Source organism: Plecotus auritus, assembly GCF_963455305.1.
Source record: "Plecotus auritus genome assembly, chromosome: 13".
Classification (NCBI taxonomy): domain Eukaryota; kingdom Metazoa; phylum Chordata; class Mammalia; order Chiroptera; family Vespertilionidae; genus Plecotus; species Plecotus auritus.
Window position 1 is genome coordinate 15,134,776 of NC_137779.1, and position 18,098 is coordinate 15,152,873.

Sequence of the window (18,098 nt, forward strand, 5' to 3'; positions counted from 1 at the left end):
ACCACAATCAATCAATAGAATCTAATCCCCACATACACACACACTTGCTCTCACTCTTTCACTCCCCACCCAATAGCAGAAGCCACATTTTTCTGAAGCATCCATGGAACATTCACCAAGACAGACAGTAACCTGGAGGCATAAAACATATCTCAACAAATTTAAATAACTTATCATATAGAAATTCTCTGACCATAATGGAATCAAACTAGAAATCATTAACAGATAACAGGAAAATCTCTAAGCAGATGGAAACTGAACGATGACCTGCCCTTGCCTCCCAGTTGCATCTGGGCATGACTGCATCCTCCACTCATGGCAGAGGGGACGGGGTGAGGCTAGGGAGCCTCCCTTCGGTCAGCACAACCACACTGCTAGCCCCCAAAGCTGGAAAAGAGCTTGATGTGGAATGTGGGTGAGAGAACTGGCACAGGGACCAGCTGAAGAGGGGAAGCGGTCCAGACAGGACAGAGTGAGGGATCCAGAGTGAGGAATCTTACAAAGACCCCAGGAGAGGAGGGGGAGGTGACCAAAGGAGTCAGAGGCACCTAGACACCACAATATCTAGCAAGTCCTGTCACCATTCTCATTTAGTTTACTAACATCCAGGTGGGGAGGGCAGGAATTATCACCTCTGTCCTGGGAAAAAGAGAAACAAGGGCCAGAAATGGCAATCGCTGCTTAGGTAACAGAACTAAGTGGCAGGCCAGTCAGGCTCATACCAGCCCTGGGTCCCAGCCCAGGCTCTAGCCCTCACCCCCAAGGCACCTGTGCACCTTCAGAGTAAGGTGTGAGCCAGGCACAGCGCGCCTGCTGCCTGCTGCCTGCTATAAAATGGGTTAAGTCCACTCAAAGCTGACATCAAGGTCCAGAAATTAGAAAGCCACATTGTCACAAGAAGCACCATCCCTTCCAGCTCACTAAAGGAGTCAAGTTCAAGGTGGCTTACTTCTTTTACAAAGAAACGAAGACTTCTCGTAGCAGTTCTCCGCATGCCAGCTGTGCAGATCGTGGTTGCGGAGGGTGGGGAAGTGGAAGCACTGGAGCTGGGCGCAGAACACATTGTCACTTTCAGACATGGCCGAGGCGAAGATGGGGTCTGGGGGCAGGAAAACCTCTGAGGAACCTATAGGGGAGACAAAAGGGAGGGCTGGCCATTGCAACATAATGTCAACATCCGAACCATGTGCAGTCTTCACAGGGACTGAGGCCCCCCCTGAAGTGGACCATCAATCAAAGAGCTCATGGACTACCAAACAGAGCTGTACTAAAGTTACGGCATTAATTCACAACCTCCCTTAGCTCCACAGAGCGCAGGTTTCAGCACTGGGCGAAGGGGGCCATGCTCCGTAGACCAGGGAGGCAAGCACACAAATAAACCCTACTGGGCTGAGAGCCAGAGGAGGACTATACTTAGTCAGGGATGTTTAAAGGCAGAACAACAACATGAAGATTGAAGCAATGGGTTATAACACAATAATGAAAATGTGTGAGTTCATATGAATAAAATGAACAAATAAATAAATAGGGGAGAGGCAAGTTCTCCTTTACAATAGAGTATTGACTGATAAATAGAGGACTTAAGAAGAAGCCCATTGCTTCTGCCATGAATGCATAATTTAGGCAGAATCGTGGCCCCTACACCCACTTGGAGCATCAGCTGGCCTGGTGAACTCCTGGAAGGCTCCTTGGGACCCACTCCCAGCTCCAGGGCGACTGTAATCCACTCAGCTATTGCATTCCAAGTTGGAAATCAGGTGATCAGAAACCACGCTACCACTGCACCCCAGGGTGGGGGTGCAGGGATGTTGGGGGAGGGGGCCATGAACCTCTAAGCCTCTTTTCTAAGTCCCATAATCTAGTACAGTCTCCTGATCATTCTCCCTCAGATATAACAAATATTGGCAAGCCCTAATCCTGTAAACAGGCACTCAGGGGACACTGTATGACAACTTGGCTTGTGGAGCTGACATTTGAGTTGGGGGGGGGGGAGTAAACAGTGAAGACAGATTCTGAACAACAGAATAAGTATACATGTCAGTAGGTCATGGCTGCTATAGAAAAAAAAGCTGCAGCACAGAGGTGAAGGCAAGCCTCAGAACAGAGAATGGAGGAAGAGGGCTACACTAACATTCCTGACTGCTTGGGTTTGGGGTGTCTCACGTCACCCATAGGCTCACTGTTTTGCTAGGATTCAAGGCATCCTGCATCTAGCCACAGTCATGGCTAAGATTTACTACAGCGATGCAGCAAGATATACCAGCAGCAACAAAAGGGACAGTTCAGGTGGAGTCTGGAAAAATCCAGGCCAGGCTTCCTCATCCTCCAGGCAGGAAGGTGCCATGAAGTGCGCCGCTGCCAGCAGCCCTGCAATACATTTCTGATAAGAACAGCCTGGGTGCTGACCTCCGGCCCACCGCAATTCCAGACTTGCCAAGGGAAGCAGGTGTTCACCTTAAATCCCTGTTTGTCCCGTCCAGGCAGCTTGGCACAGCAGGCTCCACTTAATCCCCAAGCCAGTCCCAGACACTAGCCAGGGCCGGCACTGCACTGGAATAAGCCTGAGCCAGGAAGCAGTGGCCCAGGGAGGGCTTCAATGGGAACAAAGGTGACCCAAGGGAAGAGAAGGTGGGAAGAGCAGGCATCCCTGTGGCTGAAGAGGAGGGCCGGGAGAGTGGTGGAAGGGGATGGCAGAGGGCAAGGGCACTGCAGGCCTCAGTGAGGACAGTGTCTTTGTGGGAGGAGAGTCACAAACAGCTGGGGCAGAGGAGTAGAGGACTCTCACGCAGCCATGTGAGGAGACTGGGCTGGGTGGGGGTGGGAGCAAGGAGACCAGGCTGGCAGCGGTGGCTGCAGTAATTTAGGAGACTAATGGCAGATCTGGTGGCTGCAATCTGGCAACAAGTGATGAGATTTTGGACACGTTTGAAAGGGAGTGAAGTATGAGAGGAGTCAGAGAAGATCCCTATGTCTCTGGCTCCAGAAAACTCTATTTTAATTCTATCTGCCTGACAGCTTTATTTCAAGTTTTGGATTTCCGAACTTCTCTGTCCTAGAAAGCTTGAACTTCCCTCCCTGGCTCATGCCAGCTGCACACTTTGTATGCTCATTTTTATGCCCTAGTTAAAGTCTTTAACTGTAAAAGGAGGATGGTGAGTCTAAAAATTTGGCCAAGACCCCAGCCTGGAAGAGGGCCTGCTGGTCATCAGAGCCCTCCCGTGATGTGGGGCCCATTCATCTCCATGTCCCCTGCATCAGGTACCCCTAACAGGCCAGGCACCATTGATGAGAGGGGGTGGGGGAAAGAGAGGAGACCCTAGCAATATATCCTGTTCAGGATGGTAAACCTCAATTTCATACTCAACAACTCTTTTCAGAAGAGGCTTACCCTTTTTTCTTTTTATTTAAATTTATTGATTTTTAGAGAGAGGAAGGGAAACATCAAATTATTCTACTTATTTATGCATTCACTGGTTGATACTTACGTCTTGATTGAGGACCAAACCTGCAACCTTGGCATTTTGGGACAACACTAACCAACTGAACTATCCGGCCAGGGTCCAGAAAGGCTTACCTTTGAATGCTACCTCCCAGTGGCCTTCTAAGGAGCTGTTCCGGCTGGTGACGACATACTGGTAGCCAACCCACAACCTGCGAGAGGGCAGAAATGCAGGGAACCTTAGCATGGCAGCAGGAAAGCAGCCATTGATTGTGCATGAGTGTATTTTAATAGTTACACTGACCATTAAAGTACTGAGCCTCCAAAATGCTAATGACTTTTAAAAGTTTTTAAATACTTTTAATAAAATACATTAAAATTCTAAAGAATAAATTCACAGGTCAGAAAAAGTTTTATCTTGAGTGACTCCAGCCAAGACTGTCTTATTAGTTGATCCAAGAAAGCTTTCAGCCCGGCCGTTGTGGCTCAGTGGTTGAGCGTCGACTTATGAACCAGTGGTCACAGTTTGATTCCTGGTCAGGGTCATGCCCCGGTGTTGGCAGCCAATCAATGATTCTCTCTCATCACTGATGCTTCTATCTCTCTCTCCCTCTCCCTTCCTCTCTGAAATCAATAAAAAACATACTTAAAACAAAACAAAAACACAAAAAAGCTTTCAATTTCTAAGCAAGACCAACCTTATCTGCGATGGACATAGAGCCCTGTGAATACACTAAAGCAGCGGTCACCAGCCTTTCGGACCTCATGGACCACCAGTGGTCGGCGGACCCCTGGTTGGCGACCGCCGCACTAAAGGCACAGAACAGTACCCTCTAAAGGAGTGAATTTTATGGCATGTGAATTAATCTCAATAAAAAACAAACACCTGTAAGTATACACTGCAGGGGTGGGTAAAAGCATGCTCACATGCTCAGAGCCAGCTTGCCCAGGCCCGCAACTGCTCCCCAGAACACAAGTCACAGCACTGAGGGGCGGTGTAAGCGAACCTGGTTGACTGCCACAGCCACCTGTTGAGTGTGCACCCCTCATCCAAGCCTTCCAGTCCAGCCCTGGAGATGCTTTCAGTAAGTCTACCACCACTGGGGGAGCCATGGCATTGTGCCACTCTGCCCCTTCAGCCTACTGCCATGCACATGCCCACCTGAAGGAGACAGGGTGCTTCCCTACCTATGGGGCTGAGCCCTCTTACCTTCCATGAACTTACAACCACCCTGTGAACTAGGAATTATTTTTCTCACTTGGTAGCTGCGGTATCATGATTTGCCAGTGTCACAGGATATGATGGCAGAGCCCAAAACCCAGCTCAGGTCTTAAAATGAAGGCTCTCTGTCCACTTGACATGGTCCTCTTGTTAATATGGCAGCCTGTGCCATTGCTGGGAGGGAGTACTGGCAGTCGGGCAAGCTCTGCAATTCACACTCCTGCCCCCAGCAGTGTGGATGGGGCAGCATGAGGCCACACATCACAGGCCAAAGCACATGCCTGTCCCCACAACCTGGGGACTGGGAGATGCTGGCAGTTGGCCAGTTTCCACACTTTCTCCTCAGTGCTACAGAGCCTGGGGTCAAGAGCCAGGTTCTGGAGTTAGACTGCATGGGCTGGAACCCAGACACACCCAGCTAGTGTGTGCCTGTGGTCACATGCTTGTCCACTGGTCTCCTGTGGTTTCTGGGAGGACCGAGTGATCGAGCCCATTGAAAGTACTGAGCAGCGGGCCTGGCAAAGCCCATTTTCTCGGAAGGAACTACCACCCACCTGTGCACCCCTTGTGCTGGGCCTAGAAAAGCCCACACTGAGCAGCCCCTCCTGACGCAGGCCGGGTCCCTTTACAGGTCAGCAGACGCAGCTGAACCTACAGAGGACCAACAAAAGAGACTGGCCCAAGGTGGCACCCCATCTCTGCCCTTCCAAGACCCCCCACCCCATCTCAATGCCCACTCTAAACCACTGAATCTCTATTTCCAGTGGGTGGAGCTGCTCTTCCCCAAAATGCCGGCTGCTGGCTATGCCTTAGGACTGCCACGGCGGCCAAGAGGCCATGTGCTTGGTGGGCATTGGCCTGAACCCCAGCCCCTGGGTTCCCACCCAGGACTCACTTGTGCTGATCCTGCCAAGCGAAACTCCGCTCTGGCTGGTCCCATTCTTGGGCCAGGACGAAACGCAGCTCCTGGTCGGTGGAAAAGGTGGCAAGGGAGCCATTGACGCGCTGGCAGGTCTGTGCAGCGTCCCAGTAGTTCTCTCCACTCAAGTAGACTCTGTAGCAGCTGGCCGTGCCTTCATAGTGGTGCCACCCTGTCGGACACTTCCCTAGGAAACATGAAGGACAGAAGGGGAGTTGTCCCCCCAAATTAGGATCCTCACTCGAAAACAAAATGACATATGTTGTTCAGAAATCACCCTAGGGAAATGGGGAAACTGAAGCTCAAGAGGAAAATTTCTGTCCCCTAAGGACCACATACTTTGTGGCATACTCAAGTTTCTCTACAATATAGATGCAATCTAAAGTACAAGTATATTCAGTGGTGAGTCTTCCCATCTGTATAAGGTCTTTAATTTACTCGGCAGTAACGACTGACTGCTGGATTCTTTGAATAAAGTAGATTTCATTCTCTGAATAAGTCTGGTTGACAAGATGGCAGAACTGCCCACACCAGCTCACTGCAAGGCCTGGTAGGAGTGAGCAAGGAGGTTCCCTGCCCACTTTGCCCCCACTGCACAAATGCTGGCTCTCTGGTCACCCTGCCAGCAAGTCCACAGCTTCTTGAGCCTACTCCTTGGTTCTCTGTTCACATAGGTGCTGGCTAGCATTCCCCTAGAACAGAAGCTCAGGAGATCATAGCTGGAAGGGCCACTGAGGTTGTGGGAGCTACTCCTGCCTTCTACAGATGAGAAAATGAGGCCCAGGTGGTTCCACGGTGGGCAAAAGCCAAGTAGCCAGTTGAAGTCAGAGTCTCCGCTAGATGAGATGGGCCAGATATCTTCTTGCCAGGTGTACCCACCCTGAGGGCGGCAAGGCTCCATACCCAATGGCTGGCCTTGGGTAAGGGCAATGACCTGTTCTACAGGATGTATAACCTTCAAATGCCAGGTACCTAACTCCTAACTAAAAGTACATTGATGGGCCCTAGCTGGTTTGCGTCAGTGGATAGAGCATTAGCCTGTAGACCAAAGGGTCCCGGGTTCGATTCTGGTCAAGGGCACATGCCCGGGCTGCGGGCTCGATCCCCAGTAGGGGGCGTACAGGAGGCAGCTGATCAACGATTCTCTCTCATCATTGATGTTTCTATCTCTCTCTCCCTCTCCCTTCTTCTCTGAAATCAATAAAAAGGTATATATATATATATATATATAAAAGTAGACTGATGAAGACTAATACTTTTTTTTTACAAAGCCAGTTAACAAAATGCAATTTTTTAATGCCTCAACATCTTGTGGAACTAGTAAAACTTCTTAAATATTGATGGCTTGTGTTATTATTTTTTAAATATATATATTATTTAAAATATATTTTTATTGATTTCAGAGAGGAAGGGGGAGGGAAAGTTAGAAACATCAATGATGACAGAGAATCATTGATCAGCTGCCTCCTGCATGCCCGACTGGGGATTGAGCCCGCAGCTGGGACATGTGCCCTTGACCGGAATCGAACCTGGGACCCTTGAGTATCCACTGAGCCAAACCGGCTTGGGCTTTTAAATACATTTTACTGATTTCAGAGAGGAAGGGAGAGGTAGTGAGAGAGAGAAACATCAATGATGAGAGAATCATTGATCGGCTGCCTCCTGCACGTCCCACATTGGGGATCAAGTCCACAACCCAGGCATGTGCCCTGACTGGGAATTGAGCCATGACCTCCTGGTTCATAGGTCGATGCTCAACCACTGAGCCATGCCGGCTGGGCTATTTTTATTATTTAGGACACACGTGTGTGTGTGTGTGTGTGTGTGTGTGTGTGTGTGTGTGTGTACCTTATTATGAACAATGGGATCGAGATTACATGAGAGGAAAGGTACCCCTGGGCCACAGAGCCGACAAGGCATGCCGCAGCACTGCTGCAACGCCGAGAGCGGGACAGCACCATCGGCCACGGAGCTCACAGGAAGGCTCACTGTAGGCAGGAGCCAGCCCTCAGGAACCACCAAGCAGGAGAAGGGGAGGTATATGGAGTTCGTGGAATGGGTGTAAGGATAGGGGGATTACCAGGTGGCCTTTTACTATATGTTTTCTAAGCTCCCTACCACCACGAAGTGTTTAACCTGCCAAAGCCCCCATATGTGGGTTCCATTCTGTCCCAGGTTAGAGGTGGGGACACTAAGGTGTGCAGAGGCCAAGCATCTCAACTGGCGAGTGTCAGCTCGAGCTTCCATCTTGGCTCCTCACCCACATCTTGGAATGGGCTCAGAGGAAGCCCTCTGGGGACAGAAGCCAGTGAGTGGGGGCAACAGAGAGAGGAAACATCTTTTTTTACCTGTTGAGCTTTGTGGAATTATTCCCTAGGTAGATTACCTATTCAAAGAAAGTAGGTGAAATGAAAAGACAGAGCATGGAGCTGAGAGCCACGATTCCAGGGGCTGCCCCACTGGCTGTGTGAGCTCTCAGAGGCTCAGTTTCCTCACGTGCCAAGCTTGCACTACATCCCTGTGACAATCCCTGGGTTCACAGCTCAAAGCCGAGGGGACCTGAGTGTCTGTGTGGTGAGAAGACTTCTGTAGCCCAGCTCTGAAAGGCACCCATCTTGTAAGCAGCTGGTTCCACAGCCCAAGTTGGTGTCAAGGATTCACCATTCTCAACCTGGATGGCCTTGGCTGGGTTACCGTGCAGCCTTTTACTGAAGAAGGATTATGCCAGACTGCCCTGAAGGGCTGTTTTAAAAGACACATTGTACCCCTTGCTCAGCCAAGTTGTACCGGAAGAGCCAGGGAACATATAGGGTTATGAGGCTTTATCACAAACAGGGCAGGTCTGCAACTTACTGCTGAAGCGAACAGGCTGTGCCACATTCACTGTGTGGAAATGCGTGGGGTCGCCACCTCGGGCCCGCCCCTGCCTCGGATCCACAGCTTCCTTCCCATGGTAAGATCGAGAATCCCCAGTCACTTCTGAAAACAAAAAGAAAAGTGGACTGTAAACTCTGCTCTCACAGCAGACTGGGCAGACTACTTGAGGCTGGGAGACCAGATGTGATGAGCATATATTCCATTTTTCAGGTGTGTTTTTTTTTTAATATTCTTAACAGAAGACCCATTTTTTAAAAAAAATTAATTTCAGAGAGGGAGAGAGATATATAGAGAGAAACATCAATGATGAGAGAGAATCATGGATTGGCTGCCTCCTGCATGCCCCCTACTGGGGGGGGGGGGATCAAGCCCACAACCCGGGCATGTGCCCTTGGCCAGAATTGAACCTGGGATCCCTCAGTCCGCAGGCAGACACTCTATCCACTGAGCCAAACCAGCCAGGGCTATTCAGGTCTTCTTAAGAACATTATAAAATGTTGCTGTTTGTATCAAATGGGTTATATGCACATCTTATTAAAATTATCCCTTAGCAGTCTTCATTTTTTTACTACTATCGTGAAATGAGGTTTCCCCTTCATTGCATTTTCTAACAGGCTACTGCTGGCACAGCACAGGGTCAGCCATTCCTGCTGCAAATCCTTCAGTAGCTCTAGCCCAAGTATGTCAAACTCACGGCCAGCGGGCCACATGCCTCATTTAACCATGCTTGCTATAGCCCCTTGGGGTTTCTTCCAGAGCATAGGCTGCCTTCCTGCCCCCAGACTGGAGCCTCCCCTGGGAGCATGAAGAGGGAATCACTGTGTGTAATCTTTGGCAAGGGGCATGGCATGGCATGGGGGGGTGGAGGAACGTGGTGGGTAGGGGCAAGTGGTTGGAAGGTGAAGTGGTGTCCCACAGACCCACCTTCCCAGACTGGCTGGCAATTAGCCCCACTGACTAAAGTGTCTCCAGCCATCTGGTTCTGCTATTATTAAAGACTCTGATATTATTTTTATTTCATAAATAATCTATTTTTTCTCATTATAAAATAAATATTCCATGCAAAATATTTGAAAAATATGTTTGAAAAGACAAAGCGTATTAACCCATTACTATGTTAGGGCCCACCCTTCAGTCTTTTTTTTTCTACATAAATCCTTAAAACTATTTTAGGATTTGCTTTGTAAGCTTAAGACTATAAACAGCTTTCCATATTCTGAAATAAACTTAAGAAGACCATTTTTAATGGCTGCATGGTATTCTGTGAATGAATTTCTTTAATTACCACCATCTCCTATGGTGCAAAATTTAGGTTGTTTGCATTCTTCCAATACTCTAAGAAGGGTTGCACTGAACGACTTGTACATAAACCTGTTTGTGCCTCATTATTTTCTTCTGAGACCCTGAGAAGTTATGAGCCCTATCAGATTTGGCTCTCTGACCCACTAAGTATTGAGGAGAGGATTTCCAGCTCCTTCTCAGGCATATGATGGGGTTCAGGTGTCCTTTGATTGCCAATCATTCTAAAATATAAAATGTACTACCAGTGTCTGAGATAAAGCAAAGACCTCAAAGGAAAAGCATCTTCAAGGCCTTGGAGTGATCTCATCATCAACACAACCACCTCGTTTGCTGCTGACCCTGTGGAAGGTGGTCTGAGGCTGCAGCTGCTCTCTTCCAACACCCAGCCCTAGGGGCCACTGGCACCATCTCTCTAGGACTGAAGTGCCCCATGCACACACCCTGAGCGCCACTGCTCCTGGGAGGAGACTGACAGTTCTGGCACAGGGACAGGGCTACAAAGCTCTCCTCCACCCTTCTCCAGACAGTGCCTGGCACACTAAGGGGAAGATGCACAGTGTCTCCTGAGGGAGGGTGGATTCAGGATCGGGAGATGAGGGAAGGGAACAGAAGGGCTTCCCAGCAGAGGGCACAGCTTGGGCAAAGGCAGGCATGTCTGGGAGAGGCTTCAGGACAAGCTTGGGTGTGGTAGAAGCCGCACCTAAATTTCACATCTCTCTTCTGTCTGCTCAAACGAGTAAGACCTGTGATTCCACTTTACGTCTTGGCCTCTTCCCCAGACCAAGAACAGCATCTGGTCTATGACAGGCCACAATGCTCACAGACAGATGGATCCACGACAGCGATTTTCAATCCTTTTCATCTCATGCCACACATAAACTAATTATTGAAATTCTGTGGCATAACAAAAAATATATATTTTTTTGCCCATCTGACAAAAAAAGATATAATTTTGATTCATTCACACCGGATGACTCTTGTTGTGTTGATTGCTGTCATTTTTAAATTTGACAATCTAAGGGAAAAGAGGTCAGTTCCCCTGACTAAATATTGCATGCTTTAAAATTCTTGCAGCACACAGGTTGAAAATCGCTGATCTAGGACAGAGGGGGAAGAGAAAGAAAGGGTAACAGTGTTCTGCTGGGTTACATAGGTACTGACTATCACCAGGTGGCCTGGATGCTGACTTTGCAGAAGAGAAGCCATCTGCAGCAAGGGGGTGAAGGGGCAACAGGTGAAATAGTTAAGGAAAGAAAGCCTGGTGGTGATGGAAGAAGCTACTTTGTGTAGAGCAGGCTTCTCCAAAGTTCAGGAGGCAATTTTGAGCCCTTCTCTTTTCTATCATTTCTCTTACTATCCAAATGCCCACATCCATCCCCTCATCACTCATTTATTCAGTGCCCATTACATGCTGCCAAGGAAACCTACCAGCACAGATATAGGCCTTTGCCAGCAAAAAGGGGAAGGGCTTGGCTAAGGAGGTGAGGGCAGTGGGGGAGGATGCAGAGCACAGGATCAGCATCCTTACAAACCTATCAGGACCCCCTCTGACAATAAAGAATTTGCTTCTGAGATCCAGTGTTTCCCCATTAGGGCCAGCTGGAGGGTGTGCAGCTCTCACAGCTAAGCCGATTCATGTGCAGCTATGTAGACACCCCACCGTCCCCTCTCTACCTTAGTGTGCCAGGCACTGTCCGAAGCATGGGGAATACTGTAGTGGGGAATGATCCTGTCCCGCTTAATGATAAGGCATGCCCTCCTCAGCCTTCCTCTTCCATCTAGCAACTGGCCGGGACTGGGACTGTGACGGGGCCCAAGCCCAGTCCTGCAGTCCTGGAAAGAGTGCTCCCTGCACCGCAGGCTGCCACTTGTGCTCTTCTCTCCTCAGATGTCCTCACCAGGACTCCAGAGCAGCTCCGCCCACCAAAGACTGAGTGGGAGCCCACCAAAGGAGATGTGAAGCAAGGAGAAGCCAACATGGTTGACTTGCTATTGGGAAAAAAACCCACAAGGTAAAGGGAAATGTTTTACAGATGGGAAAGCAGGCTCAGAAGTGTTATGAGACTTGCTTCAGAGCAGAAGAGGAACACAGGGGAGGTGGGCCCTCCTCCTCCAAGTTCACAGGACCTGAGTCACCCTGTCTCACAACCTGGCCACCTGAAGCCTGTCTCCACCTGACCCCCTGGGCAGCTGCCTCCTCTCCAGGCTTTCAGACCCACTAGGCACCAGGCTTTCTGCTTCCCCAGCACGTCTCAAGGAAAAGTTGGGCGGCCGCTCGAGAGCCTCAAGTCCAACAGGGAAATTGAGTCAGGGCAGGTACTGGCCAGAAATGAGTATTATATGTAAACTAGAGGCCTGATGCACGAAATTTGTGCAAGAGTAGGCCTTCCTTCCCCTGGCTGCCAGCACTGGCTTTCTTCTGGCACCTGGGACCTGGGCTTCCCTACGGCCACCAGCAGGCACCCGAGACCCAGGCTTCCCTCGCAGCTCCGGCTTCATCTGGAAGGTCGTCCGGTCTAATTAGCATATTATGCCTTTATTATTATAGATAAAATACAAATATGAGTGATTCTAATTTGTGTTTCTAGAACTTGAACAAATATATTAGGTCCAGATGAGCTTATAATTTCTCTAAATGGAGAGGGCAAGACTGACTGGAGCCTCTTCAGCACACACATCACTTTCCTACTTTACACCAAAACAGGTTTAAAATCATGGTAAGAAATCAGACGTTACTCAGTAAGTCAAATAACACTTACTTACCAAACCGGGATTTCTAACATAAGAGAGCCTAAAATGTGTATTCTGCTGTTGTTGGGTGATCCTTTAAGTCCCCGAGGCTCTGTTCACATTCTTTATTGCTACCTTTTGATAAAGGGAAGATCTTAGGTGTTCTATATTATCTTCTAGAAGTTTTTCTTTAACTTGAAACCAAATTTCCTGTATGTTGTACATTAGGGATCCAATTTCCTTCTTTTCCGACTGTCACAGCACTACATCCTGAAGAATCTAACCTTTGCCCAGTGACATGTAATTCCACCTCTGCCATATCTTGTGTTTCTGGCAGCTCTTCTGTTCTACTGGCCAGTTCATGCTACCCTGAGCCAACTGTAAAGTAAGCCTTGATACTGGCAAGGCAAGTGCTCACTCCTTACTCTTCTTCAAAGTACCCTAACAATATCAGGACATCATTCTTCCAAACCTTTTAGAAATGATTTGCCACATTTCCCAAAAAAACCTTTTGGAGATGCATTGAGTCCACAGATCAATATAAGAAGAATAGGCAGCTTTAACACATTGTCTTCCTAGCCAAGAACATCCTGCCTCAAGTCTTCTTTAATGACTCTTAATAAAGTTGTAAATTTGTCTCCATTAAAAAGTTTACACATCTTCTGTTAGTTCCCATTTATATCAAAGATGGTTCAGTTAGGAGAGCAGAAACCATGCCAGCTATTTCAAACACAAAGGGGTTTAATACAGAGAAGCAGTACTTTAGAAACAACTGAAAAGGCTAGAGGTTTGTGTCAAGTGGGCCACCTCTAACTGTCTAGGTCACCACTGTAGCTGCATCCAGAGAGTCAGGAAGCTGCTGTTGCCATCCACCGGTGAGGAAACTGCAGGAAAGCGCTGCCAGACCACAGCTGCCCTGCAGCCTTCAGACGGCTGGCCAGTGAGGGATGTGGAAGCCACTGCACTCACTCACCTCAGTCTACCACACATCCACATCAGGGTCAGGGGAAGAAGGATTCTTCTACCTCTTTTCCACTTTCCAAATTTCATGGGAAGGATCTCATGGGCAAATGATACCCACAAGCCTACTGGCAGGGGGTCTGAGCGTTCCAACCCCAAAGACAGGGAATGTACTACGGAATGCCCAGCCTATACCTAGCATACTACCCATTTTCTATCTGACAAAACCATACTGAAATTATGATTTACTGCTACATCTTCCATTTTCTCTGTCCCTGTGGCCTTATATCTTATTGCAATTTTAGCAGGCTTTAGCAGGGCAATGAAATAATCTCCAGAGTCCTGAAGTCTATGTTCAAAAGCAAACTGACTAAGCTCTGGCTGGAGTGGCCCACTGGTTAGTCCTTGGTGAGTTTGCGCATGCACACTTGTCATCACACACTCAATGGTCTGGGCCTAGAACAAGCATGTCAAACTCACGGCTGGTCATGAGTTTGACATGCTTGGCCTAGAACATGCCATTTACTCAGAACTCTGGGCTCTGTAGGATAGACTTTATTTTTCTATCTGGGGAGAAAATACAGGAACCTATGTAACTTCAAGTCAACACACTGAGCAGACTTGTAACCCTCTGTGCCAAGCAAGTAATCTAAAAGAGAAATTAGATCTAGTTCCTGCCTTCAGCAAGTCCACAGAGCACTGGTAGATGAAGCTGAACCATAAGAGTGCCTATCATTGTTTTCAATATCTATAACAGGGCAGTTATTACAAATAACCTTCAAAGCTAAGCCAAAAGGTGCTTTGAAAACAGCAGATAAACCATGCTCCCATTTTAAAGCAAGCCAAGAATCATTTGGTTCTTTGTTCAGAAAACTCTCTAGGAGGCTAGATATGAAGCCTCACCCTGTAAATCACAGCAGGGGAAGCTCCCAGGCACTATCACCAGTCCTCACCAGGCTGACCCAGCATATAGGAAATTCTCAAACACTGGGAAGTTAAAACTATCTGGGCTGTGACCCAAGGAATGACCAGGTGGTCTCCCAGACACAGAGCTATCCCAGAAGCTCCTAAACCAGCTACGACCATTCAAACTCTCATTTGGAAAGGTAGGCACCTCAACCAAAGAAATGCTCACCTAGTGAAGGAAGAACAGGCGTAAGGGATGATTAAAAAATGAGTCCCACCCTAGCCAGTTTGGCTCAGTGGATAGAGCACTGGCCTATGGACTGAAGGGTCCCGAGTTCGATTCCTGTCAAGGGCACATGCCTGGGTTGTGGGTTCAATCCCTAGTAGGGGGCGTGCAGGAGGCAATCGATCCATGATTCTCTCTCATCATTGTGTTTCTATCTCTCTCTTCCTCTCTAAAATCAATAAATATATATATATATATATTTTTTTAAAGAAATAATTATTTTTTAAAATGGGTCCCTTTACAGGGGTCATTTTTTAGACAAATAAAGTCCAAACAGACCACCTTTATTTCTTGTTTTGGAACCATCCCTCAGTGAACTGTACCAAGCTCAAATGTCAAATTCTAATCGATGTCCCACCATGATGCCCTAGTTGGAGTTTTTTTCAGCATCTGGCCTATAGGAATTACAAGACTCCTTTCATTTACTGAATGCTGAAAAGGACCTCGTCCCACTGAGGAAGAAGACAGATCTCCTGCCCTCAGGGAACTCAGTCTGGAAGGAGAGATCAAGCATGGGCACAAGTGATGTAAGAATTACCAGCGGTTTCCTATATGCTGCTATAGAGGGATAGAGCAGGTATTAGCAGAAGCCAACCTATAGCCATGGAGCCCACAGATGCCTTCTTGTTGTGGAATCATCTAGCCAAGCCTTGAAGGATAGGCAGGATCTGTCCACACAGAAACAAACCAAGAGGATCCCAGGAAAAAAGAAAAGCATAAACGAAGCATGTGGCTAGGAAATTCTTTTTTTTTTTTTAATTTTTTAAAAATTGATTTCAGAGAAGAAGGGAGAGGGAGAGATAGAAACATCTATGATGAGAGAGAATCATTGATCGGCTGCCTCCTGCACATCCTACACTGAGGATCGAGCCCGCAACCTGGGCATATGACCTGACTGGGAATTGAACCGTGACCTTCTGGTTCATAGGTTGACAATCAACCACTGAGCCACCCTGGCCAGGCTAGAAAATTCTTAATGGGGGGCGGGGGGAGTGGCACAGGAAATAGCCTAGCTGAGTCACAGAAGGGAAAATAATGATTGGCAAAAAAACAAACAAGCCAGATTGTGAAGAAATTTGAGTGTGAGGCCGAAGAGTTTAGGTCTGAGATTCCTTCCTCTTAGGGCTTTTATCAGAACCACCTGGGTCTTAAACATATTACCGTGTGTGTGTGTGTGTGTGTGTGTGTGTGTGTGTGTGTGTGTGTGTGTCTCACATACTCATGCAGGAGTACACGCAAGACACTACACTGTCCATCTTAACCAAGTTGAGAACCTGGGGTGTGGTGAACACCATTACTCATGGGGTATTATATTCTTTGAGGGTACTGGAACAGAAACCAGGTGGAGAACCAACAATTTAGACTCTTTGTGGCATTCTGTCTTTGTGAGCACACACATCACCAGGAGAAAGATTGCTAGTGACTGAGTGAGCAGGACAGATAGGCAGAGCCAAGGCCAGTCTAAGTGACCCTTGTCAGGATTCTAGCCAAGTCTCACAGACACCTACTTCCAAAACCAGGCAAGAGGGAGGGGAAGAAGCCACCATACTTCAGGCACTGCTCTCAGGTCCAGCAGTACCTCCCAAAATGTGGCATCATGGACACCTCTCTTGCCTCACAATGCTCACCCTGCCATCTTAAAACTTCTGAGATCTACCTGTGTTAGGCATCTATTTTTTTTAAAAAAGAAAGAGGACAAGAGGAGCTCAAAATAACCTTCCAGGTCACGGATACAGCATTGGGTACCAGTTGACACCATCTCCCCTGATGGGAAGCATGGGCCACATGCATCTGCCTGCCCAACACTCACCTGGACAGTTGGCTTCGTCGCTCTCATCCTCACAAGTCACCCAGCCGTCACACTGCCAGGGGAGAGGGATGCACTGGATGGTGCCACTGCGACAGGCAAACTGCCCAGGGTTGCACCGCAGCTCTGTGAAACCAAAGGGCAAGAGGCCATTGAGGAAGTGGCAGTAGCAGCGGAGACCTGGAGTGGCCAGGCCTGCAGCCGCCCGGCCCTGCCACCACCCGGTCCCCATGTGCATGGGCCAGGCAGCCTGCCTACAGCCCACCTCCTTGGAAGCTTGCATGCACACCCCAAAGAAGAGCCAAGAGCTGTGCCCAAAACGCCACAAATACCCAGAGCAGCGTACCCACCCCCCAAGATGTTGACCTTTATGTGCAACCATTCAAACATACACTGTGGCATCTCCTCTGTTCTGTGTCAGGCTATGCAGTGCACTGCAGAGAGGACAGAAACAGGAGGGTACACCTCTCACCTCCTGAGAAAACACACATACACCCGATAGACATCCTATATAATAAAAGCCTAATATGCTAAGTGTCCAGTCGTCTGGTCGGCCGCTCAACCAATCCAAGTGGAATATGCTAATGATATGCTAAGGCCACTCAACCACTTGCTATGACAGGCACTGACCACCAGAAGACAGAGTCGACCAGCCGCTATGATGTGTGCACTGACCACCAGGGGGCAGATGCTCTGACCAGTAGGTTAGCTTGCTGCTGGGGTCCAGCCGATCAGGACTGAGTGAGACAGGCTGGACATGCCCTGGAGCCCTCTCGTGGGCCCTCCCCAGCTGGCCAACCTCCCACATTCTTCCCTGGCCCCAATCGTGTACCGGTGGGGTCCCTCGGCCAGGCCTGCACCCTCTCACAATCCGGGACCCCTCAGGGGATGTCGGAGAGCCAGTTTCGGCCTGTCGGTGGAATGACCAGTCACTATGACGCTCAATGCAGGAGCTTCCCCCTGGTGGTCAGTGTGCTCCCACAGGGGGAGTGCCACTCAGCCAGAAGCCGGGCTCATGGCTGGGGAGCACAGCAGTGGTAGCGGGAGCCTCTCCTGCCTCCACAGCAGTGCTAAGGCTGTCTGATTGATAACTTAGGCCCGCTCCCTGCAGGAAGCAGGCCTAAGCCATCAGTTGGACATCCCCCAAGGGCTCCTGGACTGCAAGAGGTTGCAGGCTGGGCTGGCTGGGCTGAGGGGACCCCCCCCCCCCGCCAAGTGCACAAATTTCATGCACTGGGCCTCTAGTATATGGATAAACACACACACTTGAGTTTCTGACAAAGCATAAATGGAGGTCACCACCACAGAAGCACTCTAACAATATGCTGAAACAACATGAAGGAGAAACTGCCTCCATCTGGGGGGGCTCAGGAATGCTTCTTAAAAAAGGTGGGATGTAAACAGGGTTCCCAAGGCAGATAAATGGTTTCAGAGGTACATAACGTAATAGAAAGGGACGAATGATCCAGAAAAAGTAGGGCTTAAGGAAATATCACAAGGCAGGAGAACATGCCAATTAGACTGTGTGAGCTGACAAATGCAGAATCACTGGAGAGAAGATTGGAAATGTAAGAAGAATCAGACTGTGGTGGCTTTCAGGGTAAGATAATTCTGACCTTCATTTGGTATGTTGTAGGGGACCAACAAGTA

At 48.7% G+C, this 18,098-nt stretch overlaps 1 protein-coding gene across 1 annotated transcript in view; it reads right to left on the minus strand.

Annotated features, from left to right (window-relative positions):
• The window catches only part of DGCR2 (DiGeorge syndrome critical region gene 2), a 48,649-nt gene that overhangs the window by 11,915 nt on the left and 18,636 nt on the right, over positions 1-18,098 (minus strand). Inside the window, exons 2-6 of the mRNA XM_080649965.1 lie at positions 16,452-16,574; positions 8,434-8,559; positions 5,557-5,767; positions 3,575-3,651; positions 950-1,126 (exon numbers count right to left, since the gene is read on the minus strand). Coding sequence (XP_080506091.1) covers positions 950-1,126; positions 3,575-3,651; positions 5,557-5,767; positions 8,434-8,559; positions 16,452-16,574 — 714 coding nt within the window. The remainder of the gene's footprint in view (positions 1-949; positions 1,127-3,574; positions 3,652-5,556; positions 5,768-8,433; positions 8,560-16,451; positions 16,575-18,098) is intronic.